Genomic DNA, 20,891 nt, shown 5'->3' on the forward strand with positions numbered 1-20,891 from the left:
ACTTTATGGTTTTGGATTTTTCTAAAAGTATTTACTTACAAACTACGCTTTTTTAAATGTTTCATTCTTTGCTAAGAGAATCAGCTCTCTGTCCAAAACTCTGAAAACTCTGAACCACAGACCTAATCAGAATCACAACACGAGAAAAATATAGATAATGCTATAATTTGTTTTACTATGTGATTAGAACTCAAAAGTATCATTGGATTTTCCCTCTGTATTTCAGTGCAAATGATACCTCTGGAATAATCCTGGGATCTCTCTTTTATCTTCAGTGCTGTTTTACTCCATGGCCTCTAACTCTGCCTTACTCGTTTACTATCCATTCCACAGTGGCCTCATTCTTCCCTCTGTTTGTCTTGTGTTTCTGTTACATTTAGAGTAACCTGATACGTAAAGCTCATGAAGCTTTCACCATTCATTCTCTATCAATAAAATAATCTCCTAATGTCACCTGTTCTGTTGATTGCACCCTAGATTTCTTCACTTCAACGAGAATGATCTTAAGTGATTTGGGGTCTTAAGTTCTAGACTCAGGCTCTTAGGTTGGAAACTCTTTTGAATCAGCATCCTTCTTCTTTGGCTCTTTCATCCAGGCATATTGTTAGTTCTGTGTATTTGCACACATACTGTTTGATAATATATTTAGTGCACCCGAGCTTCTACCTTTTCACCCAAAGCTTTCAAACACAAAGAAGAAATCCTGAAGGATTTGTACCAGAAAACTGAAGCTTCAGATTGACTTTAATTTTGTAGATTTTTCGTGTTATTGGGTTATTAGACAGTTCCCAATACGCTTCCATTATGATATTATCTGTCTAACTTGGCTACTCCCTTTTGTCTTTTGCACACTCTCTCTTCCCTTAGTTTCATTGAGCAGAATGCTTCACTATGAAGCTGGCTGATCAAGTAAAATGCAGAGAGTCCCTGGGAACTGTAAACGCAATGCCTTTTCATTATCTGAGCCTTTTCCAGCCACTGAAACCACCCACACGATATAAACTCACACCGATTTGATAGGACACACGGGTATGTTTTATGCTTCAGTGTTCTGGAATAGATTTTAAGGTATCTTTCCACTCTCCAGGTGGTTTATTTATGCAGCAGAGAATGATGTGGACTGTGAGTAAACAGAAATTCCACATTCTTGGTTGCCTCCTGGTCTGTTGCACATGCAAAATTGATTTCACTTTTTAAAATGTGAGATTAGCTAGTTGGTGGAAAGTTACTGCCCTTTGTCCCAGGAAGTAGGTGAATCTGCGATGAAGAGGAGGCCAGCACTTGCTGTGAGTCCTTTGCTGAGGAAAACAGCATTACTTAATTGCAATTTATTGAGTGCATGCTTTGCATTATAATCTTAAAAATGTTAATTGCATAGCTTATTAAAAGCAGCAGCTTGCTGATTCGTTGGGAACGTTACGTGTAGCCTGCTGAACAGGCATCTCCCGTGACCTACTCACTGAGTTAGGACTTGGAGCTCCCAACTGAAAAGGCATCTAAAGATCTAGTTTTTCTTTGTTGCTACCGTGAACAGAGTTATCTGTGATCCAGTAATCGTTTATCCGTCCAAATATCCATTTTTGTCTACCTTTCCCTAAAATCGTTCAGTTTGGTGGGATGGTTTTCACTTTAGAGGAATTTTTTGCCCTTCACTTTCCAGCCTCCAGAGATCACTTTGTAGGTTTAGATTTTCTTATGAGTCCTGCTGAGAAAGGCCTTGTATTTCTTCCCAGTCACTATTCCTGCAATCAGGTGGCTGCCACTAGGTGCTTTCGTCTCATCCATAAAACATTCCCGCGGGTCTCAGGATAGAGGCAAGTTGTTCAAGAAACTAGAATCTTCACTTGCCGTCATTATATTCCTGGCATATATGTCCTTACATATCACATTTTGCATTTATATTTCAGTGATCAGCAGTTGTTTTCTAGTTTTGACATGAAATCCACAGCTTTCTGCTGGCTTCTTAGGTGAGCCATTTTGAATCTTCAATTTCATATGACAATGAAGTATTGTCTCTCTTTTTATGAGCAACAAAAGGGCAATGACTTTTAGTTCCCTTACAGCCCCCAAACTTCAAATTTTGTTCTACACAATCATATCTTATTTAGGATGTTTATTTCTTTTTCTTGCCTACTTGCCCTGGCTAGAACCTGTAGTATAATGTTAAATAGAAGTAGCAAAAGGAAACATTCTTTTCTTGTTCCTGATCTAAAAGGGAAAACATTCAGTCTTTCACAATTATGGATGATGTTACCTGTGGGCTTTTCACAGATGCCCTTTATCAAATTGAGGAAATTCTCTTCTATTCCTAGGGTTTTTATCATTTTAGGTCATTGGATTTCGTGGGTTTTCTGGTATTAAGCCAACATTGGATTCCTGGCATGAATCCCATTTGGTCATGTTATATAATTTTTCTCATATGTTTCTGGGTTTGCTGTGCTAATATTTTGTGGAGGATTCATAAGAGTTATTATTCTATAGTTTTCTTGTCGTGTTTTGTCTGGCATTGGTGTTAGGATAATATTGGTCTCGTAGACAGATTTAGGAGTCGTTACCTCCTCTTCTATTTTGGAAGAATTTTTGAAGAACTTGTGTTAAACCTTCATTAAAGGCTTGGTAGAATTCACCTAGCTAGCCCTGGTGGTCTAGTGGTTAAGATTCAGCACTCTGACCACCGTGGCCCAGATTCATTTCCTGGTCGGGGAACCACACAACCCATTTGCCATTGTCTACATATGGTGGCTGCATGTTACAGTGATGCTGAAAGCTATGCCACCGGGATTTCAAATACTAGCAGAGTCACCCATGGTGGACAGGTTTCACTGGAGCTTCTAGACCAGACTAGGAAGAAGGACCTGGCCACCCACTTCTGAAAAAATGGACCACAGAAACCCTATGAATAGCAGAGGAGGATTGTCTGATATAATGCTGGAAGGTGAGAGGATGGCGCACAGAGACTGAGCAGGGTTCTACTGTGCTGTCCACAGGGTCACTAGAAGTTGGAATACACTTGATGGTACCACCACCACCACCAAGAATTCGCCTGTGAAGCCATCTAGACCTCGAATTTTCTTTATGAGAAGTCGTAAAATATTAATTCAATCTCTTACCTTGTTAAAGGTCCATTCAGATTGTTTATTGCTTTTTGAGTTAGTTTCAGTAGTTTGTATCTTTCTAGGAATCTATCTCTATCATCTAAGTTGTCTAATTTTTTACATACAGTTGTTCATAGTATTCCCTTATAATTCTTTTTATTTCTGTAAGGCTGGTAGTTATGTCTTCTCTTTCGTTTTTTTGTTTTGTTTTGTTTTTGGTTTTAGTGATTTGTGTCTCCTCTCTTTCTTTCTTGATTGGTCTAACTAAAGGACTGTTAATTTTATGAGATTTTCAAGGAACCCATTTTGGTTTCATTGATTTGCTCTTTTGTTTTTCTATTTTCTATTTCATTTATTTCCACTCTAATTTTAATTCTTTCCTTCCTTCTGCTTCTTTCAGTTTAGTTTGCTCTTCTTTTTCAAGTTCCTGAAGGTGCAAGTTTAGGTTATTGATTTGAGATCTTTCTTCTTTTTTAAGGTGACATTTACAGCTATAAATTTCCCTTAAGCACTGCTTTTTCTGCATCCCATAAGTTTTTTTTTTTATTGAGTTAATCATAGGTTACAATCTTTTGTGATTTCAGTTGTACATTAGTGTTTGCCATTCGTGTTGTAGGTGCACCATTTCACCCTTTGTGCCCACCCCCCACTCCACCTTTCCCCTGGTAACCACTAACGTGTTCTCTTTGTCCACATTTTTAAATTCCTCATATGAGTGGAGTCATACAGAGATTATCCTTCTCTAACTGGCTTATTTCACTTAACATAATTCCCTCAAGGTCCATCCATGTTGTTGCAAATGGGATGATTTTGTTCTGTTTTGCAGCTGAGTAGTATTCCACTGTATATATATACCACAACTTCTTTATCCATTCATCTGTTGATGGGCACTTAGGTTGCTTCCATGACTTGGCTATTGTAAATAATGCTGCAATGAACATTGGGGTGCATAGGACTTTTGGAATTGCTGACTTCAAGCTCTTTGGATAGATACCCAGTAGTGAAATGGCTGGATTGTACGGTAGTTCTATTTTTAATTTTTTGAGGAGTCTCCATACTGTTTTCCATAGTGGCTGCACTAGTTTGCATTCCCACCAGCAGTGTATGAGGGTTCCATTCTCTCCACAACCTCGCCAACATTTGTTACTATTAGATTTAGATATTTTTGTCATTCTAACGGGTGTAAGGTGATATCTTAGTGTAGTTTTGATTTGCATTTCCCTGATGATCAGCGATGATGAGCATCTTTTCATGTGCCTATTGGCCATCCGTATATCTTCTTTGGAGAAATGTCTGTTCATGTCTCCAGCCCATTTTTTGATCGGGTTGTTTGATTTTTTGTTGTTGAGTTGTGAGAGTTCTTTATACATTATGGATATTAAGCCTTTGTCAGATATATGACTTGCAAATATTTTTTCCCAGTTAGTGGGTTGTTTTTTGTTTCAATCCTGTTTTCATTTGCCTTGAAGAAGCTCTTTAGTCTGATGAAGTCCCATTTGTTTATTCTTTCTATTGTTTCCCTTCTCTGAGAAGACATGGTGTCCAAAAAGGTCCTTTTAATACTGATGTCAAAGAGTGTACTGCCTATGTTTTCTTCTAGAAGCCTTATGGTTTCAGGTCTCATCTTTAGGTCTGTGATCCATTTTGAGTTTATTTTGGTGAATGGTGAAAAAGAATGGTCAATTTTCTTTCTTTTACATATGGCTTTCCAGTTTTCCCAGCACCGTTTGTTGAAAAGACTTTCTTTTCTCCATTGTATGCACTCAGCTCCTTTGTTGAAGATAAGCTGTCCATAGATGTGTGGTTTTATTTCTGGGCTTTCAATTCTGTTCCATTGATCTGTGCACCTGTTTTTGTACCAGTACCATGCTGTTTTGATTACTGTAGCTTTGTGGTAAGTTTTGAAGTCAGGGATTGTTATCCCTCCCATTTTGTTCTTTTTTCTCAGGATTGCTTTAGCAATTCGGGGTCTTTTGTTGCCCCATATAAATTTTAGGATTCTTTGTTCTAGTTCTGTAAAGAATGTCATTGGGATTCTGATTGGGATAGCATTGAATCTGTAGATTGCTTTAGGTAGAACAGATATTTTAACTATGTTTATTCTTCCAATCCATGTACATGGAATGTCTTTCCATCTCCTTATGTCATCATCCAATTCTCTCAGAAAGGCCTTGTAATTTTCATTATATAGGTCCTTCACTTCCTTAGTTAAATTTACCCCAAGGTATTTTATTCTTTTTGTTGCGATTATGAATGGTATTGTGTTCTTGAGTTCTTTTTCTGTTAGTTCGTTGTTAGAATATAGAAATGCTACTGATTTATGCAAATTGATTTTATACCCTGCAACTTTGCTGTAGTTGTTGATTACTTCTAAGAGTTTTCCAATGGATTCTTTGGGGTTTTCTATATATAAGATCATGTCGTCTGCAAACAGCAAGAGTTTCACTTCTTCCCTCCCTATTTGGATTCCTTTTATTCCTTTATCTTGCCTGATTGCTCTGGCCAGGACCTCCAGTACTATGTTAAATAAAAGTGGTGATAGAGGGCATCCTTGTCTCCTTCCTGTTTTCACGGGGATGGCACTCAGTTTTTGTCCATTGAGTATGATGTTGGCTGTGGGTTTGTCATATATGGCCAATATTATGTTCAGGTAGTTCCCTTCTATGCCCATTTTGTTCAGAGTTTTTATCATAAATGGCTGTTGGATCTTGTCAAATGCTTTCTCTGCATCTATTGAGATGATCATGTGGTTATTATTCCTCAGTTTGTTGATGTGGTGTATCACGTTGATTGATTTGCAGATGTTGAACCATCCCTGTGTCCCTGGTATGAATCCCACTTGATCATGATGTATGATCCTTTTGATAAATTGCTGAATTCTGGTGGCCAAAATTTTGTTTACAATTTTTGCATCTATGTTCATCAGTGATATTGGCCTGTAGTTCTCTTTTTTCATGGCGTCCTTGTCTGGCTTTGGTATCAGTGTGATGTTGGCCTCATAGAATGTGTTAGGAAGTATTCCATCCTCCCTAATTTTTTGGAATAGCTTGACAAGGATAGGTATTAAATCCTCTCTGAAAGTTTGGTAGAATTCCCCAGGGAAGCCATCTGGTCCTGGAGTTTTATTCTTTGGGATGTTTTTGATTGCTTTTTCAATCTCTTTCCTTGTGATTGGTCTGTTCAAATTGTCTGCTTCTTCTTGAGTGAGCTTTGGGAGATTGTAGGAGTCCAAGAATTTATCCATTTCCTCTAGGTTATCCATTCTGTTAGCATAGAGTTTTTCGTAGTATTCTCTTATAATCCGTTGTATTTCTGCAGAGTCTGTTGTTATTTCTCCTCTTTCATTTCTGATTTTGTTAATTTGAGCTTTCTCCCTTTTTTTCTTTGTAAGTCTGGCTAGGGGTTTGTCAATTTTATTTATCTTCTCAAAGAACCAGCTCTTTGTTTCATTGATCCTTTCTACCGCCTTTTTTGTTCCAATAGTATTTATTTCTGCTCTGATTTTTATTATTTCTCTCCTTCTGCTGACTTTGGGCTTTGTTTGTTCTTCTTTCTCTAGTTCAGTTAGGTGTAGTTTAAGATTGCTTATTTGGGATTTTTCTTGTTTGTTAAGATGTGCCTGTATTGCGATGAATTTTCCTCTTAATACAGCTTTTGCTGTATCCCATATGAGTTGGTATGGCATGTTATCATCTTCATTAGTTTCCAGGTATTTTTTGATTTCTTCTTTAATTTCTTCAATGATCCATTGCTTGTTCAGTAGTGTATTGTTTAGTCTCCACATCTTTGTGCCTTTCTCAGCTTTTTTCTTGTAATTAATTTCTAGCCTTATAGCATTATGATCAGAGAAGATGCTTGTTATTATTTCAATTTTTTTAAATTTGTAGAGGCTTGCCTTGTTTCCCAACATATGGTCTATCCTTGAGAATGTTCCATGTGCACTTGAGAAGAATGTGTATTCTGCTTTTTTAGGGTGAAGTGATCTATATATGTCTATTAAGTCCAATTGTTTTAGTTTTTCGTTTAGCTCCACTATTTCTTTGTTGATTTTTTGTCTGGATGATCTGTCCATTGATGTGAGTGGGGTGTTGAGCTCCTCTACTATTATTGTGTTGTTTTTAACATCTTCCTTTAGGTCTGTTAATAGTTGCTTTATGAACCTGGGTGCTCCTATGTTGGGTGCATGGATATTTATAAGCGTTATTTCTTCTTGATGAAGTGTCCCTTTGATCATTATATATTGTCCCTGTGTGTCTCTCTTTACCTGTCTTATTTTGAAATCCACTTTGTCTGCTATAAGAATTGCAACACCTGCTTTTTTTTCCTTGCTATTTGCTTGAAGTATTGTCCTCCACCCCTTCAGTCTGAGCCTGTATCCCATAAGTTTTGATATGTTGTGTTTTAATTTTCATTCATCTAAAAGTATTTTCTAATTTCCCTTGTGATTTCTTCTTTGACTCACTGGTTATTTGTGAGTTGTTGTTTAATTTCCATATATTTGTGAATTTCCCAAATCTCCTTCTGTTACTGATTTCTACTTTAATTCCATGTGGTCAGAGAATATGTTTGGTATGATTTCAATCCTTCCAAATTTACTGAAGCTCATTTTATTGCCTAACATAGGGTCTATTTTGGAGACTGTTCAGTGTGCATTTGCAAAATATGTGTATATTCTTCTGTTTTGTTCTATAGATGACTATTAGGTCTAATTTGTTTATAGTGTTGTTCAAGGAAGTTTGTTATTAATTGATTATGTTTTGTTGCCAGTCTTCTAAGCAAAATAATTTAAGAAACATTAGAACACAATCTAAGAAAAACTAGAAGATGAAATAGAATTTTTCTAAAGCCTGAACCAAAATGTTAGAAGTGATGGCAAAATATTGCAGGGTTTTAATCTTTTAGGAAGCTACACAGACTACTTCAGCCCAGACACAACTATAACAGACAGAAGTTATAGTCTACAACTGGGGAGGGGTGGTGGGTGTTTGTGGTTGATAATACACACACACATAGACACACACACACACACACACCTCTAATACCTTATGGCACAAGATGGGATAAAAAAAAACTAAGGGAAGTATAATCCCATAACTGTAAAAATTTGAAATATATGTACAAAAAGCTGATAACAGTGTTGCTTTATTCTTTCAATTTTTGGCTTTATACTTTAATATTTGTAATGATGTCTAACAATAATTTAAGGTAGGTATTAATTTTTAAATGAACAAAAGTGTGTTTGTTATAATATTTGCCATTAGGAAGCTATTCACATATGTACATTTGTAACCATTCAATGGAAATGACACTGAGCTTTAGAAATGGACATCACTATCAAGGTGTTTATTTTCATAATCTAAGAAGGAAAGAAAAACATGTTTATTAGGAACACAGAATTTTTCTTGTATCCAGCTCCCCTTATTTCTCTTTCAGGAGCAGCCTTGAATCCTTCAGAGCAGAGTCACCTGGGAGATGGATTTCCAAGCATGTTACCCAAGGTAGAGTATGTGTGCATAGATGATGACCCTTGAACTCTGTTGCATATATAATTGAGCATAAAGAATGAAATTATCAGATAGAAAAATGCTGCATGTGCAAATACTGTTTTAAAACCAGAAAAGCCTTAGTTCTTTCGTTATTCTTTGTTTAGTTGGGGATTCAGGAAATTAGAGCTTCGTAGCTGTTTGAAGCATTGAGAGCTTTCTCCTCTCGGCGTTCTGTCAGAGAGGACCCTTAGAACTATTAAGAGTGTTCTGAGTTACGCCTTTGTCTTAACTCAGCTTTTAATTCTGCTGTTCTAGGTGGCGTTCTGCATGTTGCTGTTATTTGTTATTAGAGCAAATTAGCAGTGATCATTTTTATAGCAGTAGAAGTCATTTAAAATTGACTGTAGGGGCCAGCTCCGAGGCCGAGCGGTTAAGCTCGCGCGCTCCGCTGCAGCGGCCCAGGGTTCGGATCCTGGGCATGGACATGGCAATGCGCGTCAGGCCACGTTGAGGCGGCGTCCCACATCCCACAACTAGAAGGACCTGCAACTAAGATATACAACTGTGTACGGGGGGGTTTGAGGAGATAAAGCAGAAAAAAAAAAAAAAAGAAGATTAGCAACAGTTGTTAGCTCAGGTGCCAATCTTTAAAAAAAAAAAAATTGACTGTAATGGACTATGACATTGATACTTGAGTTTTTAGAGTTGGTATGGAAGCCTTAAATATATATGGCAATGAATACTATTGAATGAAGTGAATAACTTTGCTTTCTACTAGCTTTCTCCTAAATTAGATTCCACTCTACTGCACTGTATAGTCCCAGGGGAGCTTTGGATTTCTGTTGAGGTTCTCTTCTTTCTGGACTTATGAAGTGGAATTACTTTAATATGTGTTTCTTCTCTTAGGAAACAACCAATGTCACAGTGGATAATGTTCTTATTCCTAAACATAATGAAAAAGGTAAGAAAAAAACCAAAAACCCAACTTTTCTTTAAATCATGCTTTCCTTTAAGTGAATTTAGTGGGAGAAATATTCAATCAACATATTAACTATTCATTATTATGCAGATTCACAATAAAATTTTCATGGATCTCGAAACAGTCACAATTTTGACTGACACATGGTTCTGATGGGTGATATGTTATTGTCATGTTAAAAATCCATGGGCCAATGAGGAACATACTTGTGGTTTCTTCACTTAAGGGGATTTCTTATTTTCTGTTAGTGAAATTTGCTATTTTTATGTGTCATGGGAAAACATTTAAAAAATTACGTTGGGCTTTATATAGTTTTAGAAATTTTTGTAGCACTTGCTGTGCTCTTTAGAGATGTGTGAAGAGCAATGCTGAAGGTCACTATGAAAATCCAGTTCTTTTCCATATCAACTTTCCTACTTTATTAGCAGGGAGAATAATTGAGTTCTCCCTGAGAATCATCCTGATGAGCTTTAATGGCTAGTTAAGGCTGCCTTGCCTAATCTTTGCCACTAGATCTGATGCTTCTTTGGTTCCAAAGAGAACTGGAAAAGTTAGACAAGGTTTTGGTCCTTTGAGGTTTAGCAGTAAGGTCTAAGTCAAACATGAATTGTGGAAATAGAGCCAAAATTGGGCTCGGAGGGATTAAGCCAGGCTTTTCCCTTGGAATTTGTATTTGATTACCTTTTAAACGTTTTCTCCCAATCTCTGCTTTAGATGAATTTTTAAAAAGCTGAAGCATCTTCCTTATTTACTCTGAGGAAATAAGTTAGGCGTTTAGAGGATTTGGCTCATGAAAAATGTTTCTGTTGGTCATGCATGGGGAGTATTGTTTAGTCATATCAAGATTTGCACTTTGGTAGTTTTTTTTTAACTGGTTTTAGGTCCATAGTGGGTCAACAGGAATCTGTTGATCTAATGATGGGGACACGGAGTCTTGGACAAGTTTCCCTCACTAAGCTCCTCAGCTGATCTCTTTGGGAAAGTGATAGAATCAGAGTGCTGTTGTTCAAATACCTAAAAAGCCATTTGCTGTGTGGAATGGCGGAGACAGACCCGAGTAAATGTGCAGAGAGCACACAGTGGGTGGCTTGCTCAGTTTGGCGGGCTGGGCCTTGCTCTCCTGACTTTCCACTGGGCTCTGATGGATTTCCTCTATGGAAGTCCTGGTTCTTTCTAATTCTTTCTAATGATGGCCTTGATTCTTAAAAAGAGAAAAGTAACTTATTTTTTCCCTACTTTCCTTCCTAAGGAATATTGTTTAAACCTTCTATCAGCTTTCAAAACATCACAGAAGGAACCAAAAATTTCCACAAAGACTTCCTAATTGGAGAAGGGGAGATTTTTGAGGTGTACAGAGTGGAGATCCAAAACCGAACGTATGCCGTTAAATTATTTAAACAGGTATGGAAAGAATTACTATCGCAGGATATCGCCTCCATTTATTTGCTCATATTTCATATAGAACGTGTCATTTTTCATCAATGTTGAAAGGAGGTGTATTTGAAAATAAAATTTCATAAATGGAAATAAGATATATGACCTCAGGTGACTGGAGAAATGACTGAGAAATGAATGCATGTCTTGCAGGAATGTGGAAGTTAGATCCGTTCCATCCCCAGATGTACTGTATGGGAAAGACTTTTCTGAAAAGCTTTGTAGGACCTTCGGGACTTTGCTTAAGATGGTCAGATTGTGCTGGTCTGCTCCAGTTTTCATGGTTTTTAGGATGGGCAGTGTCTTCTCCAGGCAGCTTCACAGGCAATGCAACAGGTCAGCATTCGGTGCTCCTCGATACATTATCTTCTATCACAGGTCACATGGATAGGAAGGTAGGAAGAGATCAGACTAGGAGGTTAGGAAACACTGGGTGACTGCAGCCAGCAAAGCAGAAAAGGTATGGATCAAACTCAGGAGTCAGGAAGAGATAAGGGTGCATACACCCAGAAGAATGCTCATTGTGTCCTCAATTGTTAGTCAACAGTCAATAAAGCTTTACTAAACTTCTGTGGCTGAGGGCTGAGCACGCAAAGACAAATGAAGCGTAGTTCCGTCCTCAAGGAGCTCTCCGTTATGGGGGAAACAGCCAGCTAAAGATTCAACTGCGGTGTGAGAAGTACTTTAGCAGAGATTTATCCAAAAGGGAGCATGTAAAAGATAGCCGCAGGAGGGGCGCATCCAGCACCCGGAAGGATGCCTGGCACAGAGTAACCCTCAATGAACATTTCTGCAATAAACAAATGGAAAAGTGGATGAAAGGAAGTGACCTTTCAACTGGATTTTGAAGGATGAGTAGAATTTTGGCAGGCAGTGAGGGAGAAATAGCAGGTGCAAAGGCCTAAAGGAGCAGGCATGAACACGTGTGTCTTACTCATGGATAACAGATCATTCAGTAGAGTAGAGTTTAGTGTTGGGGGTGGGAATGTAGTGACAAAAGATGATACTGGAAAGATAGATTAAGTCCATGGATGGTTTCTAAGTAGGAGAGGGAAAGGACTAGCTTTGTGTTTTTGAAGTACAACTTTATTCCAGGTTAGATGATGGACTGAAGGTGCAGGAGATATTGGAGGAAAGACGGCAAGAATAGACTGGAGGCAGAAAGACGTGGTAGAGTGATATTTCCGATGTGTAAACTAAGACATGGATAAGGCTTACACCAATGTCCTCAACTCTAACATTCAAAATCACTAAGGAGCTTCTAAAAAATGAGCCCGTTAGCATCCGGTTAGGTCAGAGTAGTGGTGGGGAGGCAGGCATCAGTACTTTTAAAAAGCTTCCCAGGTGGTTGAGATGTGTAGCCAGTGTTGATCACCACTGAGCATCAGAACAGACGCAGTGGGGATGATGAGGAGCAAGTCAGCCTAAGAGATGACATGACATGGACCACATCTGGTGACCTGTTAGATAGGGCTGGGAAACGGGGCGGGAGGAGGGATCTAAGGTGAGTCTTATTTTGCAGCTGACATTACAGGGTCTTTTTTTTTTTAAGAAAAAATATTAACCTGATTTCTCTATTTCCCCAAGTTGCATTTTGCCACTAATTCTATATAAACATCTCAAGATTCCTGAGAAGATGAATGGTCTAATAAAGTCATGAAACAATCGACTGGTAAAACTATTCAACAGAAAAAACGTGGTTGCTTGAGAGGAGGCCTAACTGAAACCTGTCTCTTAGGGCCGGTGTGTTCCTGGCCCCATTTGTACATTCTCTTATGGTTGAGCCCAGGGCCATCTCCCCAAAGGCTCCATCCATCCACTTTCCTCGTCTCTCTGTAGCTGCCACCAACTCACACTCTCTTCTGGGGGTTTTCTTTCCAGGCATCTGGCTTCAAAATGGGATGTCTTTGCCCCTAGATCTCCTTCCCTTCCTGTTCCAAGATAATCATCATTTCCTTGATTGCTTCCAACCCCTCCAGTATGGTTTTTGTGACCCTCTTAAGTGTAGCCACAGGATCATAGCATTATCTCGTAGTACATATTGATTTCTCCATGCACCTCTCCCAATAGATGAGATGGTTTTCTTTAAAGAGCTCTTGTTTATGTTTGTATCCCAGAGCCTTATTATAGGGCCTGGCCTGTTGTCATTGCTCAATAAATGTTTTTGGATGAATTGAGTGAAGTACATATGTCCTTTTCATGAATTTAGTTACTGATCACTAGTAGTCAAAAGACAGGAGGGAACAAAATTACTAATGACCTAGAGACTGTACAAAGTCCTACACGCAACAACACACACACACACAAACTTGTCAGGAAAGCTGAGATGATTTAATGAAGCCTTAGTCACAGAGCATTTCTTACAAGAAGTGCAGTTTTGTGCCACTGGGTCGTTAACTTCCATAACCTTTCTCAGAGGGAATGTACTAGATTTGTTAGATTGGTGCATCCACATCACCTGCAGATCCTCTGACACTGTGGATTCTGATTCAGCACATTTGGGCAGGAAGCTGAGATTCAGCATTTCCCGCCAGCTCCCAGTGAAGCTGACGTTCCTCGTGCTCAGACCACACTTTGCGTAGCAAGCGTGCTGGGTTAGCATGAACACGCAAACCAGCCCCTTCATTTTCCCGATTAAGAGAACTGACCTCAGGAAGGTTAAGTGAGAAAAAGTCACAAATAGTGAGTGTCAGAGATGGGCCTGAAACCCAATCCACTTGGCTCCCAGGTCAAGGGTTTTTGAAAATATAAATTCTCATAAAGTGGTCCTTGAAAATGATTTGTTAGCCTAGTTTATTGTTTCTGACTTCCTGGATTAACTTGGAAAATAGCTTCCAGAATTCCTGTTGGATTTCTCTCCCTTTCTTCCTGAGGACAGAGAGCTCTACAAACTGCCGGGTCCCACAGCTTGCAAATGACAGAACCTCACAGCCAAGGGGCCTGGGAGTGCTCTTAATTTAACCCTTTCGTGGTGGGAGTTAGGCATCTGAGATTCAGAGACATGCAGTGGTCTCAGGCATAAGAAGCCATCGAGGGCAGTGCCCGGTACAGGGTAGATGCTCAGTACAACGTTACTGAATTCTTTATTTTATTCAGTAAATATTCGTGTGTCAGGCACTGGGCTAGCTTCTGAAGCCTCCTTGAAGTAAGGAGTGATATTTTTCATTTGCTTCGTAAGCCCATGTTTTCAAAATTAGTACAAAGGTAAACTTGAACCAACACATGCAAATGACCAAGTCATAAATGCGGAGTTAGTGTAATCGCTTCTTACCGGAACACAGCTATTACGAACTGGATTCTTTGTGAGGTCAAGTGGGGAGTTTCTAACTGTCATGGGATTTTCTTTGAATACAAATAACATTTTTGAATTTGTGTAAATGTGTGCAAAATATGGTGAAAGAGTTTGAATATAAAATATGACAACATGGTACATTGCATAAAAAACTTTTAATTCAAGAGCAATGGTTCTAGTAACGAACTATAGAAATGGCCCCTGAAAGCACAGCCTGAGAGCGGTGGTTCTGATTGTTTGGGGTTAATGGATATTTGAAAATCTGATTAAAGCTAAGGATCCTCTCCCCAGAAAAACATTCATTTGCGTTTACACCAAAAACTTGATCTAATTTCAGGGAGACTGTAGACTCTGAGTTAAGAATCCCAGAAATAGAGATCTTTTCCTGAATTTTTTTCTTGTGTTTCTGTGTGATATTTAGGAGAAAAAAATGCAATGTAAGCAACAATGGAAGAGCTTTTTATCTGAGCTTGAAGTTTTACTACTGTGAGTATCTCTTGTCTGGAATTTCTCCCTTTGTGCCTGGTTTTCATCTTTGATTCTGCAGCTCCGAGCTTGGCGTGGTTGGCATGTCATAACTGCCGCTTGGATAGTACAACCTTGGGTAAATTTTTGACATCTGCCTTGGTATATTCCTTAGAATACATTTTAAAGTAGACCATTTACATAATTCGCTCAAACATGTTTTAACAAGAAACTGTCACAAGGAAGTGGGTTAAATCATGTGTGACTAACATGGCTGAATGTAAAGTAATTCTTAGAACATTAGAATTGTATATATTTTACCGTTTCCCCTTCCTTAGAGACATTCCAGTAAAGAAACTGTTTCATCAGGATAACCCTCTTCAGGAAGAGAGATTTAGACAAAGAAATCAAGTGCTTTTGATGTGCATATTATTTTCTGGGAATTCATTCATGCACCTAGGAGTCCTTGGAGACAAAGGAGAATGACTTCATTTTCTTATATATTCATCTCTGCAGCTGTGCAGCCGGCCTCATCGAGGGCCCCTAACCCTATAGAGTTCACTCATCACCCTTTATGAAGAGAAAATGTTCTTTTCAGATGTTTTCTAAACCAATATGTGAAGTGGGGGTTGGGGAAGGCATTACACAAAATCCTTCTCCTTTTACATCCAGGGCCGGAAAATCATAAAAACTTAATATATATCATTTAGTCAACAAAAAACTATACCAAGATTGGAATAGTAGAGGGTTTTTATATTTAAGCTTTATTTATTTGCTTTTTGGCTCCCACCAAAAAGAAAAAAGTAAAATGAAAAATAAAGCTTAGGTGTTTTTGGTGAAGTTCGAACATTTCAAAATTCCCAAATTGCAAAAGGGTAAACCAAGAAAAGATTTTCATCCACTATTACCATGCAGCCACCCAGCTGATTTCCCCAAAGGCAAGAGAGTCATCAGTGTCTTGTGTATCTTTCCGGGGATATGTTATACATAAGCATATATATGTTTTGTTTTCTTATTTTCCTCTTGTCGCACAAGAGGTAGTGTAAATACATTGTTCTCGTTCTTATTTTAGTATTCTCTGGTGTGCTGTGTTGTGATTTAATCATCCATTCTCCTATTGATGCATTTTTAGATTTTTTTCTAATTTTTTATTATTAAAAAATAGTGCTGCAACAGGAAAACCTTATATATATGTTATTTCATACCTGTTTGAATATATCTAAGATAAATTCTCGTACATAAAATTATAGGACCAAATGGTTATGTGCATTACATATTAACGAATTGTCCTCCAATAGAAGTTATACCAGTTTACACTATGCCAGTTATACGGGAGACTGCCTGATTCCCCAGATTCTCATCAACACAGTGTTATTCTTAACTTTTAACTTTTGCCAGTCCACTAAGTAGAAATGGTTTCTCAGTGAAGTTTAGATTTCTTTTTCTATTATGAATGAATCTTTTCACATATAAGGAGATATATTTCCCTTTCTATGACATATATGATAATATCCTTTGCCTATTTTTTAATTAGGCTGTTGGTGTTTTTCTTTATGGCTTATAGGAACATTTTATATATTAGAGAAAGTTAGCCCCGTTTTTATGTTACAAGATACAAATAATTTTTTACCAGATTGTCATTTGTTCTTGCTTATTCTAGTTTTTGCCATGTGGAAATGGTTTTCGTGTAGTTGAAATTTAATCTATATTTTCTTTTATGGATTCTGGGTTTTATATCATAGTTTAAAAGGCCTTCCCCACTGGAAGGTTATAAAATGATTCAGCCATTTTTTTTCCAAACACTTTTATGATTTCATTTTGTACAGATATATATCTGATCCATTTGGATTTCTTCTGGTGAGGTACTTACATATTAATTTAGAGAGGGTTCACACCTCCACGACGGTGAGCGTTCAGGGTGTGCCATCATTACTATTTATATTGCTAATGTTTGTTTAGTTCTAGGCCCCACACCAAATGCTTCCCATGTAACGATTCTTTAATCCTCACAACAATCCCCATTTTGCAGTTAGGAAACTCAGGGAGATCCTACTTTTTTACAGGATGCATCTTGTTGCCTAAAGCATCTTGGGTCTTCCTCTCCTCGGACGTTTACCCATGAGTCAGTCAGATGCAGCCTTCTCCTTGCAGAACATACTGTCTGCAGTGGGATCAGGCGAGAAATACGCAAGTAAACAGGCAGGTGCAGTAAACTAAGTGCTAAGCTGAGGAGGCACAGAGCCAAAGAAGGAGGAAATGGTAACTTGTGGGGAGGGCAGCCGAGTAGGCGTCTTGGAAAAAGTAACATCTAAACTGAGACTTGAGGAAGAGTTGTTTTCATTTAATATTAAGGGACCTACTTAATCCCAGTGCCTTTAAATAGAATTGTGAACTCCTTAGCTAGTGGCTTCTGATTCTTTTTTTTCCACCTTCCTCAAGGGAAGGGATGGGAGCTGACAATTTTTGAGGACCTGGCCCTTGCCTAAAGGTTCCACCTTTCATTCGATTTCCATAAGAATCTCGGGAAGTGGGTCTTTTGTCTACTTCCATAACCTGAGTGGTTTAAACAACAGAGATTTATTTTCTCACAGTTCTGGAGGCTGGAAAGATCAAGGCAGGTTTGCTTTCTGCTCACGGCTCTCCTCCTTGGTCTTCTTCATGACCACCTTCTTGGTCTTCACATGGTGGAAAGACCGGGGGCAGACTTCTGGTGTTTCTTCTTATAAGGGCACCAATCCCCTCCTGAGGGCCTCACCCTCATGCCTCATCTAACCCTAATTATCCCCCAAAGTCCTCATCTCCAAATACCATCACATGGGGGTAGGGCGTCAACAGATGAATTTGGTGGGGGACACAGTGCAGATCGTAGAGAAGAAATAACTTGCCCAAGTTCACACAGTGGGTAAAAAGAAGACCAGAGATTCAAACCCAGGTTTGTCTGAGGCTCAAACCTTTCTGCTGTCCCACATCAGGGTGCCTCGGATCCTGTTTTATCTGTACTAGACACTCAGAAGTACTTGTTGAATTGATTTCAAAAGGTGTCAGATCTGCTGACCTTCAGATCTATAATCTAAAATCCCATTGACTTAAAAATAAAGGATGGGTGAGATGGGTCCATAGACTCATTTTCTGCTTGCTTGGTAATATTTTAAAATAAGCAAATGGTCATTCTGCTCTGTGAGCAGGAGAGCAGAGCCCCAGGCCATGGCTGTGTCTATATGAGGTCTGCTATTTACTGCTTTCCAAAAAATTTCTCTCTCTGAAATATTTTAAGTTGCAGGAGAATCAACCAACTAGTGGAATAGATTAGCTCCTTAAGCAGCCAAGTACACTAGCTCAATTCCTTTTCAGCTGTTTGCTTTTCATCATATAGATATGGTCTGAATCATAACAGGTATAAGGATCTTGTGTCACAGAACTTCTTTACATATTTAGAAATGAAAGTCTCTCTCTGTGTTTGAGGAAGGAGGAATAGAAAGAATCAGAAGACGTATATACGTGTATATATGGGAGCCATAGATGTAAGCGTATGTGTGTGGTATGTGTTTTATAGGAAAGTTTTGATACTGAAGAAACAAATAATAGAACCTTTTTTTTAAAAAAAAACCCAACAGCTTTATTTATTTTTAATATCCCCAAGCATGCCTAGGACATAAAAGGTGTTCAATAAATAACTGTTGAATTGAACTGAGTTCACAGTGTGTGTGAATTTCACCTGTTTTATATTTCTTAATTGTTACCTGCATCCCATTGGTTTTCACAGTGATGACGCATGCATTCAGGAAATAGAGTGTTTAAGGAAAGGAGCTTGAAAAATATATATTACACTGACGTAGAATTCTGTGATTAAAATCGATAATGTGTTTGTCAACATCAAACTTTACTGGTCACGTGGATTTTCAATAACCATACATGCTTTGTGAAAACATTGGAGGTCTCTTAGCTGTGTGAATGGTGCCTCATACGGTATCTGACACCGTAGTCCTCAGTAAACGGATGAATAAAAACAGTCTTCTCTACTCTATTCTGGTGCCTATGCTTACACATCTGTGCCTAAAGCAATGAAATGGGTCATTTCTGTTGCATTATCTTAATTTATTTAATTAATAAGTTATACTGAGTTTCATGTTGATAAAACTAAGTTAATATAAAATATTGTTGTCTATGTGTTGTAAAATTCCCAACATCCCAAATCTTAAGAATGCTTTATTTTCTTAAATTTTCTGTATTATATTTGGATATTTTATTTATATTTGCATGATCATAATCAATCAGAGTGGCTAGTATTTGTCAGAACGCTTAGACCAATTTGGAAAACAAATCTGTGTCACGTGTCTGGTGAAATTACTTCTCACTTAGTCAAATTTATATTCCGCTTTAGACCAGTTCCCCATCTCACTTCATCACTCCCAACCAGAGTGTTATTCATTTCCTATTTGAATAAACAATTTGATGGATTTAAAAATCTTTTGTTTCAAGGTTTCATCATCCAAACATTCTGGAGTTGGCTGCATATTTTACAGAGAGTGACAAGTTCTGCCTGGTTTATCCGTATATGAGAAATGGGTCCCTTTTTGACAGACTGCAGTGTGTAGTAAGTCCTGTCTATCACTCTGCCCGATGCCCTGACCCTCTGAAGCCCCGGGGGGAGCTGCTGAAACCTTCTGAGAGCCGGAGGCCAATGAGTGTCCGCACGAGGGGATAGGCAACAATGGGTTTCCCAAGAAAGCAGAGGACGCCTCCATAAATTAACTTCTTATTCTTAGAAGGCTGCATAAATATCTGAGTTATTGTGTGTTGTGCAACATAATGGCCAAAAGATTTGCTGGTCTTTACTCTTTATTGATTCTGTTTTTCAAATGAGTTTGCATCAACTACCCTTATTTCTCAGATACTTCTTATGTGCATAACTTTGCACAAAGTACCGTTCAATACAAAGGAGAGATATAAAGGGGATACCGACTCCTTGCAGAGAAGGAGGTGGAATAATTGCCATGATTTCTCACAAGATGTTTTTGAAAGCTAAGGTTAAAAATTGATTCCAAATAGATTGTTTCAGTTAAGATGAGCGTAAAAACAGATTATTCTCAATTACCCAAACTATCGTGCCACAAATAACTTTAAAATCTTACTTAATGAAACTTTAAACACAGTTACCTTACTAGCCATATTTTGATTAAGCTAATTTTAAAATTATCGGGTCTTTCCATTGGTTATAAAGAGGCCTAGAAAGGTCGTCAGTAGTAGAGGAAAACTTACCTTGAATTAAAAACAGGTTATGGCAAACCAAAATGTTGAGTCACCCCCTCCCCTCACCGTATGCTTCTACTCTGGCATACTTCTATGGGTTTTGCTCAGAAAGTGCAACCAAACCATCTACTGTGTCTTTTTAGGGTAACACAGCCCCGCTCTCTTGGCACATTCGAATCAGTATCTTAATAGGAGCGTGCAAGGCCATCCAGTATTTGCACAACATCGAGCCGTGCTCAGTTGTCTGTGGCAGCATCTCCAGGTAAGTGAGCCCAGTGCTTTAGGTTGCTCCCGAAAGCCCTTTTCTTCATCACGGGTGAGTCACCCCTCACGCTATTTTCTGTCCATAGTTTCCCTCGTTAGGCATGTGCTCGTGTGAAGAACTCTCATCTAAGCATTTAAAATCTTACCTTTTTATTAATGAAAGTGTGTCTACCAAATTTAAAAAGCTACATTTGTGTTGCCAAAGGGAAAGTTTATATTATCTTTGGGAATTATTAATGAATAATGTAGGATAGACAGATTTGTGTATTTTATTAATTATGCCTGATCCCAAACTGTGGAATGAGTCTATATTCATCTCCCTTTTCTCTTTTTGACTGAGGTTTAAGGAACGGTTAAGTGACTTATAGAGGGATTCCTAGCAAGAGGACGGTAGTAAACGCAATTAAAACTCTTGGTCCTTGAGTCTCCAGTGTCTTGCTGATTGCACTGCACCTGCTGCCCTCGAGCTTTATGTGTTCTTCTGTGCTAGCCGAGCGGCAGCTCCAGAGTTTGTTTTTGAGACATGAGAAAATCAGAAGCAACATCTTCCATCTTTCTTCTTCTTCAGTAGACATAGAGAATCATTCCGACAGAGAGTGCGTCCCCTGTAGCAACCCCCTGGTGAG

At 38.4% G+C, this 20,891-nt stretch overlaps 1 protein-coding gene across 2 annotated transcripts in view; it reads left to right on the forward strand.

Moving 5' to 3' along the window:
• The window catches only part of IRAK3 (interleukin 1 receptor associated kinase 3), a 64,636-nt gene that overhangs the window by 20,717 nt on the left and 23,028 nt on the right, over window positions 1-20,891 (forward strand). For both annotated transcript variants that reach the window (XM_070621962.1, XM_070621964.1), the window contains 6 exons: window positions 8,529-8,593; window positions 9,488-9,542; window positions 10,810-10,961; window positions 14,708-14,772; window positions 19,231-19,345; window positions 20,145-20,263. In XM_070621962.1, coding sequence (XP_070478063.1) covers window positions 8,529-8,593; window positions 9,488-9,542; window positions 10,810-10,961; window positions 14,708-14,772; window positions 19,231-19,345; window positions 20,145-20,263 — 571 coding nt within the window. The remainder of the gene's footprint in view (window positions 1-8,528; window positions 8,594-9,487; window positions 9,543-10,809; window positions 10,962-14,707; window positions 14,773-19,230; window positions 19,346-20,144; window positions 20,264-20,891) is intronic.

Source organism: Equus przewalskii, chromosome 5 (assembly GCF_037783145.1).
Source record: "Equus przewalskii isolate Varuska chromosome 5, EquPr2, whole genome shotgun sequence".
NCBI classification, from domain to species: Eukaryota; Metazoa; Chordata; class Mammalia; order Perissodactyla; family Equidae; genus Equus; species Equus przewalskii.